The sequence below is a fragment of the Nyctereutes procyonoides genome, unplaced genomic scaffold (genome assembly GCF_905146905.1).
Source record: "Nyctereutes procyonoides isolate TBG_1078 unplaced genomic scaffold, NYPRO_anot_genome, whole genome shotgun sequence".
Lineage (NCBI taxonomy): Eukaryota > Metazoa > Chordata > Mammalia > Carnivora > Canidae > Nyctereutes > Nyctereutes procyonoides.
This window is the reverse complement of record NW_026575046.1, coordinates 33144680-33160070: the sequence shown is the minus strand read 5'-3', so window position 1 is coordinate 33160070 and position 15391 is coordinate 33144680. Positions and strand designations below refer to the sequence as shown.

Genomic DNA, 15391 nt, shown 5'->3' with positions numbered 1-15391 from the left:
AGCTTCAATCTTCAGGGCTTGCTAGCTGACCTGGATTCCTCTAAGGCCACAGAGTGGTGAACCGTTACTCCTTTATACCCTAGCAGCAAGAAATCTGTCTGCTGAGAGGCTGTGCTGGCCTTCCTGTTGGAATCAGAGCAACCTTCCTGGCTAACTCCTTACAAGATGCCAGGTCACAGCCAGAGGATAGAAATCCTGGGAGCTGGGCAAGTAGGCAAAAACCCTGGAATTGTTGGACCAGCAGCTCTCCATTCTGTAGCACTGACTAGAGCTGCCATGTCTCATTTAAGACACAAAGTGGATGTGAATTCAAGCCTGGAAGAAACTCTTAAAACCAGAGTTCACCTGGATGCATTCATTAGTAGCCTTGAGTCCATTCCCTAGGCAGATTCCTCAAAAGCCCAACGGCAGAGCCCTCCAAAGCTTCCATGTACATATTTTAAGTGCAGGGTTCCCCTGAATCTGAGGGAACCCTAACCAGGCTCCATCCCTCAAGAGCTGTACCCCAGATGGGAGACCAGCCAGTATTTTGCCTTTTCAAGTTTTTATTTTTATACATTTTTTTGTATTAAAAAGAAAAGCATAATTACCACAAATTACAAAGGACTAAAGCAGGACTAGAATAATGAATGAATCACTTCAGCCTGGAAAGCAGATACTCTCAATAATATTAATGTTATAATACAAGCTCATTCAAGTATTTTACATTTTTTTTGTCCTTTTAAATGTGATATCCTAGCACATGGTAAAGATAATGTACTATGAGCATAAGGTGGAACCTTCTCCGCAAAGCCAGATGACAAGTTTTCCTCTCCAGTGAGAAATGGGCTATAAGTTCTGATCTTCTCTGCCTCTGCCATCAACATGGCTGAAGGAGAGGGTGGGGGCTGGGGCAAATCCAGGGACCCTTCCACACAGGACATACTTCAGGGTCCCACTCAGGAGGGGACCAGATGATCCAGACCACTGTACCCAGGCTTTTTTGGCAAAACAAAAACAAACAAACAAAAAAAAAACCCAAGACCGAACCCACCCCCACCTGCCCCAGCTAGTCATCTTCCTTGCTCCTCCTCCCCACTTCCTGGGCCATCTGAGCAGCTTACTTTTGTAAAATCAATCATCAGGGAAGGGGGGAGGGGGGTAAAAGAGCTACAGTGAAACAAAAACAAAAATGTAACAACTTTGACATGAGGGCTCCGCACCTGGATCTGAGCCCTGGGGGGTCCAGGCTGGGGCAGGGCCAGGCAGCCACTCTCTACTGGTGGTGCATTTGCTCCCAGGTTCAGAAGAGGGCAAAAGAAACCTGCCCCTTGGCAGGGCCGAGGTACACAGACCTTGTGATGTTCGATGCCCAAAGGTCGTACTGGCATGGACCAATCTGGAAGGGTACAGGATGAGCAGAAGGGTTTGGGCAGGCTGCTGCTTTGTGTCTCAGATCTTGGACCCCCACAGGAGGGTGGGGGGTAGGAAGCGGCAAGCCTTGATGGCTCTGGCCGCTCCTGGCATGCCTGTCACAGATAAGTCGGTCCTAAATTCAAGTGTCTTCAGAAAGTGAAGATGTAAACTACTCTTTGCAACATTAACTCCTAACATGTTACAAAAAAAAAAAAAAAAAAAGAAAGAAAGAAAGAAAAAAAAAAAGCCCCCTCCCCTCATCCTCAGCCTGTGTTGAGATGAAATCCTCACCTCCCCACCCCAAAGGGGCTTCCTCTCTCTGGGGTGTCTGTGGGAGGATCAGGGAGGGGATGGCAGCCCCCTGGCCTGGGAGTAAACTCTAGGTAAGAAAAGTCTTTCTGCACACTCCCAAGGCTTCCTTGTGCCCCCAAACCCAGCAGAGGACAAACACTGAGGTTCTATGGTGCTGGATACAGTACAGGGCTAAGCGACCCAAAGGATAGAAAGGGGGTAAAGGGAAGGAAGAGGGGGTGCAGGAGTCCAGCATCTGGTACAACGTGGGCAGGCACCAGACAGCAGGGAAAGGCCTTAGATCCCATTTTAGAGCACAGACCAGACACTCATCCTTGGCTTTTGGGACAACCAGGTAACAGGAACTGAGGTGGGCTTCCCATGTACTAACCACAGGGAGGGCAGAGGTGGGGAAGGGCAGAGGCCAAAAGCAATGAGGTGCCCATGACAGAAGGCAAGCCCTTGCCAGCCTGGGATACCATCTCCTACTCCCAATCCTTGGGCCCAACAGAGAGGGCCAGGGGAGTGTCGGCAATGGAGCAACACTACTATCAACTTCTGTGTGCTGTCCCGGTCCCCACTGGGGGTGAACATGTCCCCACGCCCATACCCACCACACAGCTCAATCTGTGGGGGTCAGTCCTTTGTCACCCCTTCCTAGCTCCGGATGCCAGGAGACTCCAGCCATTCCATTATCATTCAGAGCCCAACCCAAGCAGTCAGTTGCTGGAGAAGAGAAGACAGGTATACTCTATGTCCACATATACCTTTCTGCCTCAGGGCTTCTCCAACTGGCAGGATTCCCCCCAGCCCCCAAATCCTCCTCATCCCTTGTTCCCAGGCAGGGTCAATTGGAGGGCAGGCAGAGATGGCTTGCAGAGGGGGGAATGCAAGATGGGGAGACCCCACCAGACCCAAGGGAGGAGAATGGCATCCTTCTCCACCTTTTATGTGACAAAGCCTCCTTGAGGTCTCAGATCTCTCAGGGCAACACATTTCCAAGCCTCAGCTGCCAGGTGTTCACCTTTCCCCTTTGAGGTGGGGGAGACGGTCAGGCTGAGGCCAAGTGTGTCCCAGATCCAGGCCAATGCTCTTCTTCAACAGTTTGAAGCAAACTTGGCCTTGGGGTTCCAAGGGTAGGATGAAGGGTGGCATGGCAGGACAGGGCCTGTCATGAAGCAACAGCAAGCAGAGCGAGGACACGACAGTGGCAGCAGTGTACAGACACAGGACGTCAGCTTCAAACGATGCAACAGCAGGGATATTTCGGGCACGGCTCTGACCGGAGCCGCCCTCAACTCTCTTGCCTACAGGCAGGAGGCACTGTACATGCAACTCAGTCCAGAGAAAGATTCTAGCCAATCCAGCCCAGGCACATCCAGAGAAGGTGTGAGCTCTTCGAGTTGACTCCACCGAGGAAAACAGGCATTTGGGTATTTCAGATTCCCGCTCCACAATAAGGCAACTTTTAAAAAAATATTATTTCCAAGAACAAAACAAAACAAAAAAACGAAATCCAAGGATAGGGGAAAGACCTCACTTTCTATGGATTAGGTGGGGGTTTTCTGATTTTTTTTTTTTTGGTCTTTTATGGTCGATTTTGTTTTTTTTTTTTTTTTTTTTTTTGTTTTTTTTTTTGTTTTCCATTTTTCCAAGGATGGAAAGGTCAGAGAAAAATAAAATAAATCATCTTTCAATAGTCTTTTCTGGTATGAGCAGCGTCTCTCTGGGCTGGGGAATAAGGGGCATGGGGAGAGGGGGGTGGGAAGAGGATGAAACCTTCCCCCACCCCCACTTCTAGATCCTTTGGTTTCCTTCTCCCAGAAGATGGCAGAAGGGCATGGTGGGGACAGCAGGGGGAGAACATGGTGATGGCAAGCCCCAGATGATCAAAGGGCTGGTGCTCGTGGGGCCAAGGGACGCTGCCAGAGCCTTCCATGGGACAGTGCTGGGCAATGGGGCCCACAGGGCCTTCTTGTGGGCTGCATAGTTGGCTTGAGGGAGAGCAGGAGGCGGCTGTGGGTGGGAACCAGGGTTGCGGCCTACCAGCCGCGGGCAGGGCTGCAGAGTGATTTTGGTAATCCAGACGAACTATCAATAATTTAAAACTTGATATATATATATATATATATATATAAAAAAAAATCTCCCCCCTTCCCCCCCCCTTAGAAGAAGCTAGGATGTGAAGAAGAGTCATGGAGAGAGGAGGGGGAAGGAGGTGTGTGGAGGCTCCTGCCCAGGAGTACCTCTGATAGCCCAAATGGTGTACACATTGCTACTCAGCACAAAGGCCCATCTTAATGACTCCAGGCCTATCCCTTCTCTGTCCCCTCTCCTGGGACTGGGCACCCCTATGTACTCTCGCCCACCCCCCAACCCCCCCTCCAAAACCCCAGGGCTAAGGGGCTTTTCACTTTCCCAAAGTCTGTGTGTCCGAGTGCTGGCTTGTCCATTTGGCATCTTCCCGGACGGGCTGGCCAGTGGGTGGTGTGGGGGGTTGGCTGATCATGGTGGTGGGTCTGCTGGAAGACTGAGAGGGGCACCGCTTCCTGCCCTCACCGCCGCCACCTCCTGCCGCCACTGGGTGTCGCTTGTGGTTGCCCTCCTCACCCATGGGGGGCTGTAACAGAGGAGGGAGTCACAGGTGATAAGGGGCCTCTAACCAAATCCCCTCCCTTGCCAGGGCTCTCTAGAGACTTAGCTTCTTACTGCCAAATGTAGATAATAGGTATAACCTTAAAAACTAATTACCAGTTTTATGAAGCACATCCCCATGCCAACGTGCCAAACCCCATGCTGTTTTTTACACATTCACTCATGGGGTCTACACCACCCTTTGATGAAGACATGATCATCCCAAAAGTAGAGCACAGAAAAATAAATTGCCCCAAGTCCCATAGCTTAGAACTGGTGACAAAAAGTAGACTAGACCCATCTACCTCTGAACCCCAGGCCTTCACCCACCTAAGTTTCTGCTCCCCTTCTCAGAAGGGATGACTGTTCAGGTGATGATGTGTGAAATGTAGCATGCAATATGCTGAGATGTCTCAGCTCAAAAGATGCAGATGCTACTGGGGAGCACACAGGTCTTATTACTACAAAGCTTCTCTGCACATGTGCCCCTCTCCAACCCCCAAACAAGGAGGTGCTTAAGGACAGAAGACAACAGATTCATCTTTATAAAAGGAGGGCTATGTGGCACTGCCATGACCTCACTGGGTAGCCACAGGCTTCCAATTACCCACTGGTCCAGGGACAGCAACAAAAACCCTGCCTCCTTCACCACATTACAAAGGTTAAAGGAGGTCAATATAAAGTGTCCAGCACCGTGCCTGGCACACAGTAATCCCTTAATCAATGGTAATTTTCCAACGTGCATAAGGACTATTACTTTTATTTACTTATATTTGTCTTCTTTTGCTAAAAGGTTTCACATGAATAAGGTGATTGGCACAGCTCTACTACATTATAAACTCTCTGAAAGAAAATCTCACTCATCTATAACGTCTCCGAAGCACGAAGCACGCACAACAGAGACATCTATCACTCTCCTACTTCCCTGGATATGCCCAGCAGCAATAACCCTGACCCGCCACTGGGTGTCACCATTGAGTTACCGCTCCAAGAAGACCAGGGGAGGTGGTGGTAGCAGTGTGTTAAACATAATTTATAAACCTCTAGGGTTGGAACTGCTTCTTCCAGAAAAAGCAAGGACATTTACTTGGGTACTCATCCTAGTCAACCAGTAATGGCTGACTAGGGTACAGTAACAAGGAAAGGTATGAGCTAAAAGGGAGAGAGCATTACGATGTTCAGCTAGAAGACCATGGGAAGGAGGGAGGTGCAACCATAAGACCTCCTCCAATTAGCTGTCCGTGTCCACTTCTCACCCTCTATTTTACAGCTGAAGAAACTAAGGATCCAATGGGGAAAAATAGCCCCTAAGCTAGTGGCACAGCTGGGACCAGAACCCGGCTATCCTGATCTCTGGTCCAGTTTTCTTTCAAGGACAAGGATGAGAAAGATGAGAGACTTTCACTCACATCCACTCGGAAGTCTTCGAGACGTCGGAATTTGCCGAGGTATTCTTGAAGTTTGGGGTCAATGTCCAAATTTTTGGCTTTGGAATATTTCAAGAAGGCCCAGAACTTCTCCAGCCCATAAAGTTGGCCTGCAGGAAGGAGGAGACAGAGGGAGAGAGTCAGAGAAGCTGGGCAGGTGAGGAGAGGAGAATAAAGAGGCTCAGGGGAACAGGACGGGTGATGTGATTGATACACAGGCAGACCCAATCGACTGGGGAGGGAGAAGGGAAAGAAGGCCTGGATGACCAAGCTTTGCAAGAGCTCCAACTCCATCTCTCACCAGCTTCATAGTCTTTCACTGTTTCCTCCTGAAAATCCTTGAAGATGTCCAGCCGGAACTTCTTTTCCAGGCCATAACTGTAGTATCGAAAAAGGCACTCCAAACCATATCTGTAGAACACAGGCCAGTGAAATTGGGATATGGTTTCTTTTTTCTCAAAACAGGGAAATGAATCTGCATCACAAATGGACTAGGAAACCGTTTAAGCACATGGATTATCGAGAAAATGGTAAATAATCTTTAAGGAGGCTAACATTTAATGCTCTTCTCAGTGGGTCCAAGCAGTTTATGGTTTTTCAGGGGTCAGCAAACTCCAGCCAAATGAACAAAAGTCCCCTGCTCATGCTCACTTGTTCATGAAATGTCACTGGCTGCTTTGTGCTATAAGAGCAGAGCTGAGTAGCTGTGACAGAGACCACCCCTCCATCCTGCAGAGCCTAAAATTATTTCTCATCTGTCCCTTTACAGAAAAAGTTTACCAATCCTTGGGATGAACTTGCTACAAAGTCATGTGACTTTGTTTATCTGGCTTCAGAAACTTTACTTCTGGGGCTCCTGGGTGGCTCAGTCAGTTAAGTGCCAGCCTTTAGCTAAGGTCGTGATCTTGGGAGTCCTGGGACCGAATCTGGTGTTGGGCTGGGATGGGAGTCTGCTTCTCCCTATCCCTCTCCTGCACCCACCTCCCGCTTGTGCTTATTCTCTCTCTCTCTCTCTCACACTGTCACTCTAACAGAATCTTAAAAAATTTCTTTTACTTCTAGGAACATATGCCAGGGAAATGATGAAAAATACACTTTTATATTTAACAGATGTACAAAACTGCTCATAACGTTGTCAAACAAAATTTAAATGTCTTAAAGAGATGCAGTTAAAGAATAATCACGATAAATATGTACAACAGAATATAAGCTATTCAAAATTAGAATGTACGGGCATCCAGGTGGCATAGTCGGCTGAACATCTATCTGACTTTTGGCTTTGGCTCAGGTAGTGATCTTAGGGTTGTGAGGTTGAGTTCCATACTGGGCTCCATGATCAGCAAAGAGTCTGCTTCGGAGTCTCTCTCTCCCTCTGCCCCTTCCCACCACGCATGCATGCACTCTTTCCCTCTCAAATAAATAAATAAATCTTTCAAAAAAATTATAATGTAGGGCAGCCCCAGTGGCGCAGCGGTTTGGCACCGCCTGCGGCCTGGGGTGTGATCCTGGATCGAGTCCCATGTTGGGTTCCCTGCATGGAGCCTGCTTTTCCCTCTGCCTGTGTCTTTGCCCTCTCTCTCTCTCTCTCTGTGCGTCTCTATGAATAAATAAATAAAATCTTTAAAAAAAAATTATAATGTAAATATACACTGAGGAATACTGAGAGATGCTTACCATAGATTACCAAGTAGAAATGACACATTTCAAAGTGTTATGTGAGAATGAGCCCATTTTATAAACAAATGTGTAATTTTCAAATATACACATGCGTGCAAAGTCTGGAAGGACATATACTTAAATATATTAATACTGGTTAACTCTGGGAGTTGGGATTTTCCAATGATCTTATCTAATCTGTATTTTCCAAACTTTCAGGAAAGGATATAAAGATTTCTTACAGGCAGAAAGTTAAATATTTTAACACAGAAAAACATTCGTGCTTATAAATGATAAGGCACAAAACGGCATTCATGTGATGATCTAAATGCATTAAATACGGCAGGACACGGCAGGACATTAACACTGGTTATCACGGGATTGAAGGGTGCTTCCCCCCAGCTTCTTTAAACATTTCTGTACTTTTCAAATTGTTTATACAGAGAACTTTTCACTTGGGGGGGGGGCGGCAGTGGGGAGAAAGGTATCTTCTTCTTCTTCTTTTTTTTTTAATCGTTTTTTTAAAATTTATTCATGAGAGACACAGAGAGAGAGAGGCAGACAGGCAGATGGAGAAGCAGGCCCCATGCAGGGAGCCTGACGTGGGACTCAATCCCGGGTCTCTAGGATCACGCCTTGGGCCAAAGATGGTGCTAAACTGCTGAGCCACCGGGGCTGCCCAAGAAAGGTATCTTCTAAAGGCATTTGTTTTTTAATAGCAAAATAATGAAAACAACCAATATATCTATTAATAGGACACTTACTATGATACATGCCATATGGTATAAGACTGAACAAGAAAGTTATTTACATACGAATATGGAATGATCTCTAAAATACACTATTAAAAAAGGTACAGGGAAGCCTGGGTGTCTCAGTGGCTGAGCGTCTGCCTTCAGCTCAGGGTATGATCCCAGGATTTGGGATCAAGTCAACTTCTGCATCGGGCTCCTTGCAGGAAGCCTGCTTCTCCCTCTGCCTGTGTCTCTGCCTATCTCTCTGTGTCTCTCATGAATAAATAAGTAAAATCTTTAAAAAAATTTTTTTTTTAATTAAAAAGGTACAAAATATATCTAATAGAGGGTATCCCCTTGCAAACAACAGGGGACGGGTAAGAGACTAAAGGCATATCCTTGCTTACACAAAGCAAAGTGTTTTTAGGAAAGCCTTCAGGTTTCTGATCATGCCAGCTGTCTGTGGGGAAAGGAACTGGAGGTAGGGGGACAAGCATGAGAAGACTTCTCACTATATAGCCTTTGGCTTCTTTGCATTTTGAACCACATGAACATTATTATTCATTCAAAAATCATATTTTTATAAAGTATATTCGGGATATACACAAGAGATTTTTGGCTACAGTTCTGGAGGCAGAACCACCGGGAGCCCTCATCCCTTGTAAGCATCAGCCAGACCCCAATCCCCCCATCCTGCAACCCCACATCCTGCTTACCTGTAGCCTTCTTTAGCATCCTCCAGAGCCAGTTGTTTAAACTCCTCATACATCTTTTTGTTGAAATGATCTCGGAGGAAGAAGGACCAGAAGCGGAAGAGAGTGTTCATCTCCTGAGACTGGCCAATGCCCAAGCGTTTCCGCTCTGATGGGTTAGGAAGGAAGAAAGATGTGTCAGGGCCACACTGTCTGTGATTCAGGGGACAAATGCTCCTCGGCTCAAGGACTTTGAGTCTTTCAACTATACCCACCCACCAAATCCCCTTGCTCATTCCCTGTCTTTTTGGTCTTTGAAGAGATAGTTCTCAAGCACTATCCTGTGTCAGGCCTTGCTGATGGGCACTGGACTTGACCTCACCAAAATCAGGTGGCATCCGTCTCTAAACCAGGTCATCCCAGTCTAGCTCTTCATCTCAAATGGTACTACTTGCAAGTGTAGTTAGAACAAGGAAAAGTATGAACAAATAACTTGGCAATCCCAACAACTTATATTCATTATTCGCTACCAATCATTATTTCAGGAATCCTACAATATTAACAATTACAAAATGGAACATTAAAAATACGTAACGCCGGGACGCCTGGGTAGCTCAGCAGTTGAGCATCTGCATTCGGCTCAGGGCATGATCTTGGGGTTCCAGGATTGAGTCCCACATCAGGCTGACTCTATGGAGCCTGCTTGTCCCTCTGCCTATGTTTCTGCCTCTCTCTCTGTGTCTCTCATTAATAAATAAAACCTTAAAAAAATACATAACACCAAAACAAACAATGAAAGGAGAAATTTAATTATCATTAAAAAAACCCTCAAAACCTGTGCTTCAGAGGACACTATCAACAAAGTGAAAAAACAACCCACAGAATTGGAAAAAGTATTTGCAAGTCATAAATCTGATAAGGGACTTGTACCTAGAATATATAAAGAATTCTTATAATTTAATAAAGACAATCTAGTTAAAAACTAGGCAAAGGACCTGAATGGACATTTCTCCAAAGACAAGTGGCCAATAGGCACATGAAAAAAATGTTCAACATGAATAGTTATTGGGGAAATGCAAACCAAAACTATCAGGTGCTATCATTTATCACTTCGCAACTATTAGGATGACTATCATCAGAAAGACAGATAATAATAAATGTTGGGAAGACCTGGAGCAATCAGAAGCCTCAGTCTCTGTCAGAACAACAAATGGTGCCCCTGCTTTAGAAAACAGTCTCACATCCTCCAAAGATTAAACAGAGTTAGCATATGACCCACTGCAAGTCCACTTTTCTATACAAACTAAATGAAAACCTACGTCCACACAAAAACTTGCACAGGAACATTCCTAGCAGCATTACTCATGACAGACAAAAAGTGGAAGCCCAAAGGTCCATCATCTGTATTCAAGAGACAGACATGACATGACATATCCCTATGCTGGAATGCTACCTGGCCATGAAAAGGAATGAAGTTGTGGCACCATGCTACAGCAGAGATGAAGTGTAAGAACAAACAGTATATGCTAAGGGAAGAAGCCAGTTGCAAAGGGCGCTGACTGTGTGAGTGATTTACAGGAAGTCCAGAACAGGTAAATCCATACAAACTGGTGGTTGTGCAGGCCTGGGAGAAGCCACAGGTGCAGAGATGGGAAATGACCAGTAAGTAAGGGGCACTGGGTTTCTCCCTGTGGTAATGAACATGTTCTAGTATCGATTCTGAATGTACTGAAAGCTACTGTACCACACACTTTGAATGGGTCAACTGTAAGGTATGTGAATTCTATCCTAGTAAACCAGTCATCACACACAAACAGGGGAGTAAGGCAGATGAGCGAGGCATTTAACAGCCATGTGCTGCTAACTGAAAAGGACTGGAGAGCGATGAACAGTAACAACTACAAGGGAGCACTGAGACTGCTTCCGAGCATCTTTACAGCCAACCGGACAGAAACCTACAGTGAAAAGACATCTCATTTTGTGATAAAAAAAGAGATACATGAGATTATCTAGAGAGTTCTTTCCTTACACCATCTTCTAAGAGCAGGGGCCAGCAAACTTTTTTCTATAAAAGACCAGAGTATTTTAGGTTTCATAGGCTACATTCGGTCTCAGTCATAAGTTTTTCTTTTTTCCCTTCATAACCCCTTAGAAATGTAAAACTCTTCTTCGCTCAAGGGCTGTACAAAAATAGGAAGCTGGCTGGATTTGGTCCAGAGGCCATGGTTAAGCCACCCCAGTTTCTAGAGAAATCTATGCCGCCCCATGCATACTCTTTTATGATCAACAGTGGACCACAGTGGACAATAGCTGACTTGGCAGTCATGCTAGAAATAGGTAAACTTTTCTATTTTTTATTTTCAATAGAAGATCAAAGAATAGAAATATTCTGATTATTAGATTCTTTCAGCCTTCTGTATTAAAAAACTACTTGCCTGAGTCTAACTCCTATCCTTTTTGCCCTAAGGCAAAAGAGAAAGCAGAACCACTTGCTCCACCAGCCCTTACAGTCTGGACCTCAGTAGTGGCCTCAGAGGTGAGGCCCCTCTGCTTCTTACCGTTAAGGCAGCGCCTACGATACTTGTGGTAGACGTGTTGTGTGAAGCCATTTTCCTTGAGCAGCTCATGGGAAGGATGCTGAAACTTGGGCAGAGACTGAGGGGTACAGCCATAGCTGCCAACTGCAGGTGTCCCTTCTGAGGGGCTGGAGCTAAAGGCCAGGAAAGAGAGAGTGTCATCAGGTTCTCTGGAGCAGCTGGCCATCAGGTGAGGAGGGGTCCCTCGGGTCCCTTCCTATCAGCCAAGATCTAGCCTCTCCTAGGGCAACAAAGAGACCTAAATACCATGGTAGGCCCTTAACGTACAGCCTTCAGGCCAAATCACTCTTTGCATCAATCTTTGGTGGGTTTTTACAAAGCAGTCACTGAGGCTCACAGAGCCTGGGAGACTTATCCTGGTCATGGACCCTTTAACATCCCAGATTAGCACAGTGTCCAAACCCGAGCTTTTAAGCATTTAATCGTCCCGAGTTCACATTTAACTTTCTATGATTAGCTATTATGGGGTAGCCCATCTATGTTTTTCTTTAAAACCACACCCATTCTCAGTCTGTGCCACTTTTCCTTGGGGAAAACCTTCCAAGGCCCTGAATTACATTCTCTAGACTGCTCCAAATTTTCCGATTTAGGTTGAGTCCCTTTCTTCAATTTTCTTTAATTTACAGGCTAAAGAGATTCCTTCTTCTTGGTCCCATCAACTGCCTGGCTTTCCCGCCCACCCTGCCATCATCTCTCCACTGTGCTGGCACCTGATGGAAGCAGTCCGGGGCCTGTGCTCTCGGGAATCCATCACCCAGCCCACATGACTCTCCAGGGGTGGGTTTGAGCTGTGTCTTGTCTTCCTTTTCCGAGGCATCTGCAAAGGTCAGTCCAGAATTTGTTATTAATTGTACTCATGGAACTCAGAGGAGCACCAAGCATTTGTTGGACTAAGATCCCCTTGTGTATGCATTACTTCACAATTTAAAAAACATTTTCATATCTAGTCTCTCACTTATGACGTCCACGGCTGTGAGCCAGAAACTGGTATGCCTATCTCACAGGTGAGGACATCGTGGCTTGGGAGCCTAAGGACCCACCCCTGGTTGATCCTCTTTGGGCCTTATCATGGAGACACGGGGCCACCACTGCCATACCCAGTCCTTTTTTCAGATGTGGCCACTCCATCCCAGGTGGGCCCACCAGCCTAAGAACAAAGAGCAGTTCTGGGATTTGGCAGTTCCTTGGCTTAGGCTAGGGAGGAGAGCAAAGCACTGGAATGCATTTAAAGTGAGCCCAAGACTCTCAGCCACTCAGCAGGAGCACCTCACCTTGGCATCTAGCGTCCGTCCTTCTTTCACTACTGGATAAAACCGTGATGTCTGACTTGAATCTTTGAGCTGCGGTGTCCGGGGAGTACGGGGGGTCCTGGCGTTGCGGTAGTTTGGTGACTCTGGGACAGTGGTTGGTAGAGAACGGGCAATGGTAGAAGGCTCAGGAGCACCAAACAATTTGTTGGCCAGGGCATCAGTGGGGACTGCAGAGGGAGAACAGAGGTCAGTGAGCAGTGGTAGGCCTGTGACTGACTATACCTGGGAGGCCCCTGTCTGAGGGCTGTACTCTCCCACCCACCTAGGGTCCCAATTACCACCTGTCTCTCACCTTGCTGGAAGCGGGGTGGCCCAGGAGGGACCTCCTGGTTGGGATCCACGGGGGGCTCTGGGGTTAGTGTGTCAAACTGCTCCCGGCTGATCATGTTGACCTTCTTGAAGTTCTCGACTTCTTGCTGCAGAGGAAACAAGATGGGTGGAGAGATGATGTTAGTAAGAAGACTGCCCCAGCCTGTTTAGGAATCAAGAAGTGCAGGAAGTTGCAGGGGGCAGCTCCCACATCCACATACGTGGAAATCTGGTCCCCAGGCTCTCAGCTACCTCATCACCATTCCCCAACCCCAGTTACCTGGGCAGCTTCCTGCAGACCCCTGATTCTCCTCCTGCCACTGTCTCTTCACCTCCACCAAACACCCTGCTGCTCACTACTTACACGGGCTCACCTCACAAAGCTACTCTGTAAGAACTAAGCTAAAAACTAAGTTTTGACTGTTTCCAGGCAGCAGTGATTTTTTAGTTTATATATATATACACATAAAGATTTTCTTTATTTGAGAGAGAAGGTGAGAGAGAGAAGAGCTCAAGCAAGACAAAGAGGTAGAAGTAGAGGGAGAAGCCGACTCCCCATTGAGCAGGGAGCCCAACATGGGACTCAATTCCAGGCTCATGACCTGAGCTGAAGGCAGCCGCTTAACCAATTATGCCAGACAGGCACCCAAAAGCTATTATTTTATTTTTTTAAAGATTTTATTTATTCATGAGAGACATAGAGAAAGGCAGAGACACAGGCAAAGGTAGAAGTAGGCTCCCCAAAGGGAGCCCAATGTGGGACTCAATCCCAGGACCCTGAGATCACGACCCGAGTCAAAGGCAGACACTCACCCTTTGAGCTACCCAGGTGCCCCAGAAGCTATTATTGTATTTATTTATTTTAAAAATATTTTTATTTATTCATGAGAATACACAGAGAGGAGAGAGAGAGAGGCAGAGACACAGGCAGAGGGAGAAGCAGGCCCCATGCAGGGAGCTCAACGTGGGACTTGATCCCGGGTCCCCAGGATCACACCCCGGGCCGAAGGTGGTGCCAAACCGCTGAGCCACCTGAACTGCCCAAAAGCTATTATTTTAAAGGTAAGCTTTTAAGTGTGTCTGGCTGATTGTTAGAACATTAAACATGGGCATTCAGGGGGCACAGTGCTCACCTCTCCCCCTACATCTCTTCTCACTTAATGCCCCAGCATGGTGTCCATTACTACTCCCTTTTCAAACACAAGGATACTGAGGCTCTGTGCCCAAATTAGCCTTCCTCTTTTCCACGTGTTGCAAACACCCCAGGCTCCACCCCCAAGGCTATGTTCCAGCCTCACCTTGATCTGGGAATACTCAGGTTCGAACTTCTCTGTCCACAGGTCCTGCTCGTAGTAGAAGAGCCCGTCGTTAATGACCTTGGCCAGCTCTGCACTCATCTTGGCACGTGAGGTGTGGTTGCCTGTGCGGTCCCCCCCAGGGTGCCGGCGCATGTAAGGTGGCGTCTGGGTGACAATGAGGATCTTGTTCACATCCCGGTCATCAATCTCATAGTCAGAGTCCTCGTCAGACCAGGCGGTGAAGGTGTTCTTCCGCCCATCCATCTGCTCCATCTCCTCATCAAACAGGAAATCTAGTTCCTCTTGCTCATCCTGCTCCTTGGACATCGGCTGCTGAGAGGGCAGCTGCTGAGGCAGAGAAGTCGGGTGGAGGAACCTGGGCTCCTCTGACTTCTAAAATGGAGAAGATCAAGGGGCGTGGCGGGATCACCAGGGTGTCCTTGGGCCAGTGTCTGTAGCTGTTGGCTCAGAGAGAGGACCCAGCCATGCCAGTATGCTACAGCTGCCAACCTTGGACCTGGTCCCCCATGACTCTACGTATCTTCTCTCCCAGCTCACATCACAGTCATTCAAAATGAGATGACAAGCCCCCAGAGTCACCTGTCCTCTCATTTACCTAGCCCGGGAGTGGGCACACAGCACAAGTTCAATAGGTTGATCCATCTATTCTATCTATTCAAAATCTCCTAAGAGAACTGAAGTTTCATCAAGCAGGGACCACAGCTGCCTTGCTTTCCATCATATTCCTAGTAGCTAGACTGGGACCTAGCAACAGCAGATGTTCGACTGATGAGTGAGCAAGCACCGACTGATACCAGGCCCTAAAGAAGACACAGTTCTTTAACTTAAGGCAGCTCACAGTTTGGTGGGGAAAAACAAGCAGCCAGCCAAATGTAATGTGGTATCAATAAAGACGATAAATTGAATTTGTGGAGTACACAGAAAGAGGCACTTAACCAACTAGAAGTGGGAGTAGAGACAGTCAGGGAAGAGGCTTCCTGGGAGACGTAATTCCTGAAGGATGAGCATAAAAGTAAGCCAGATGAAG

General features: G+C 47.1%; 1 protein-coding gene across 2 annotated transcripts in view; it reads right to left on the bottom strand.

Annotated features, from left to right (window-relative positions):
* Positions 1 to 527: 527 nt before the first annotated feature.
* Positions 528 to 15391, bottom strand: part of LARP1 (La ribonucleoprotein 1, translational regulator) — a 56450-nt gene continuing 41586 nt past the window's right edge. For both annotated transcript variants that reach the window (XM_055325679.1, XM_055325680.1), the window contains exons 11-19: positions 14344 to 14736; positions 13029 to 13152; positions 12698 to 12903; positions 12137 to 12243; positions 11388 to 11539; positions 8854 to 8998; positions 6049 to 6158; positions 5730 to 5857; positions 528 to 4306 (exon numbers count right to left, since the gene is read on the bottom strand). In XM_055325679.1, the coding sequence (XP_055181654.1) occupies positions 4097 to 4306; positions 5730 to 5857; positions 6049 to 6158; positions 8854 to 8998; positions 11388 to 11539; positions 12137 to 12243; positions 12698 to 12903; positions 13029 to 13152; positions 14344 to 14736 (1575 nt within the window). In that variant the 3' untranslated portion in view covers positions 528 to 4096. The remainder of the gene's footprint in view (positions 4307 to 5729; positions 5858 to 6048; positions 6159 to 8853; positions 8999 to 11387; positions 11540 to 12136; positions 12244 to 12697; positions 12904 to 13028; positions 13153 to 14343; positions 14737 to 15391) is intronic.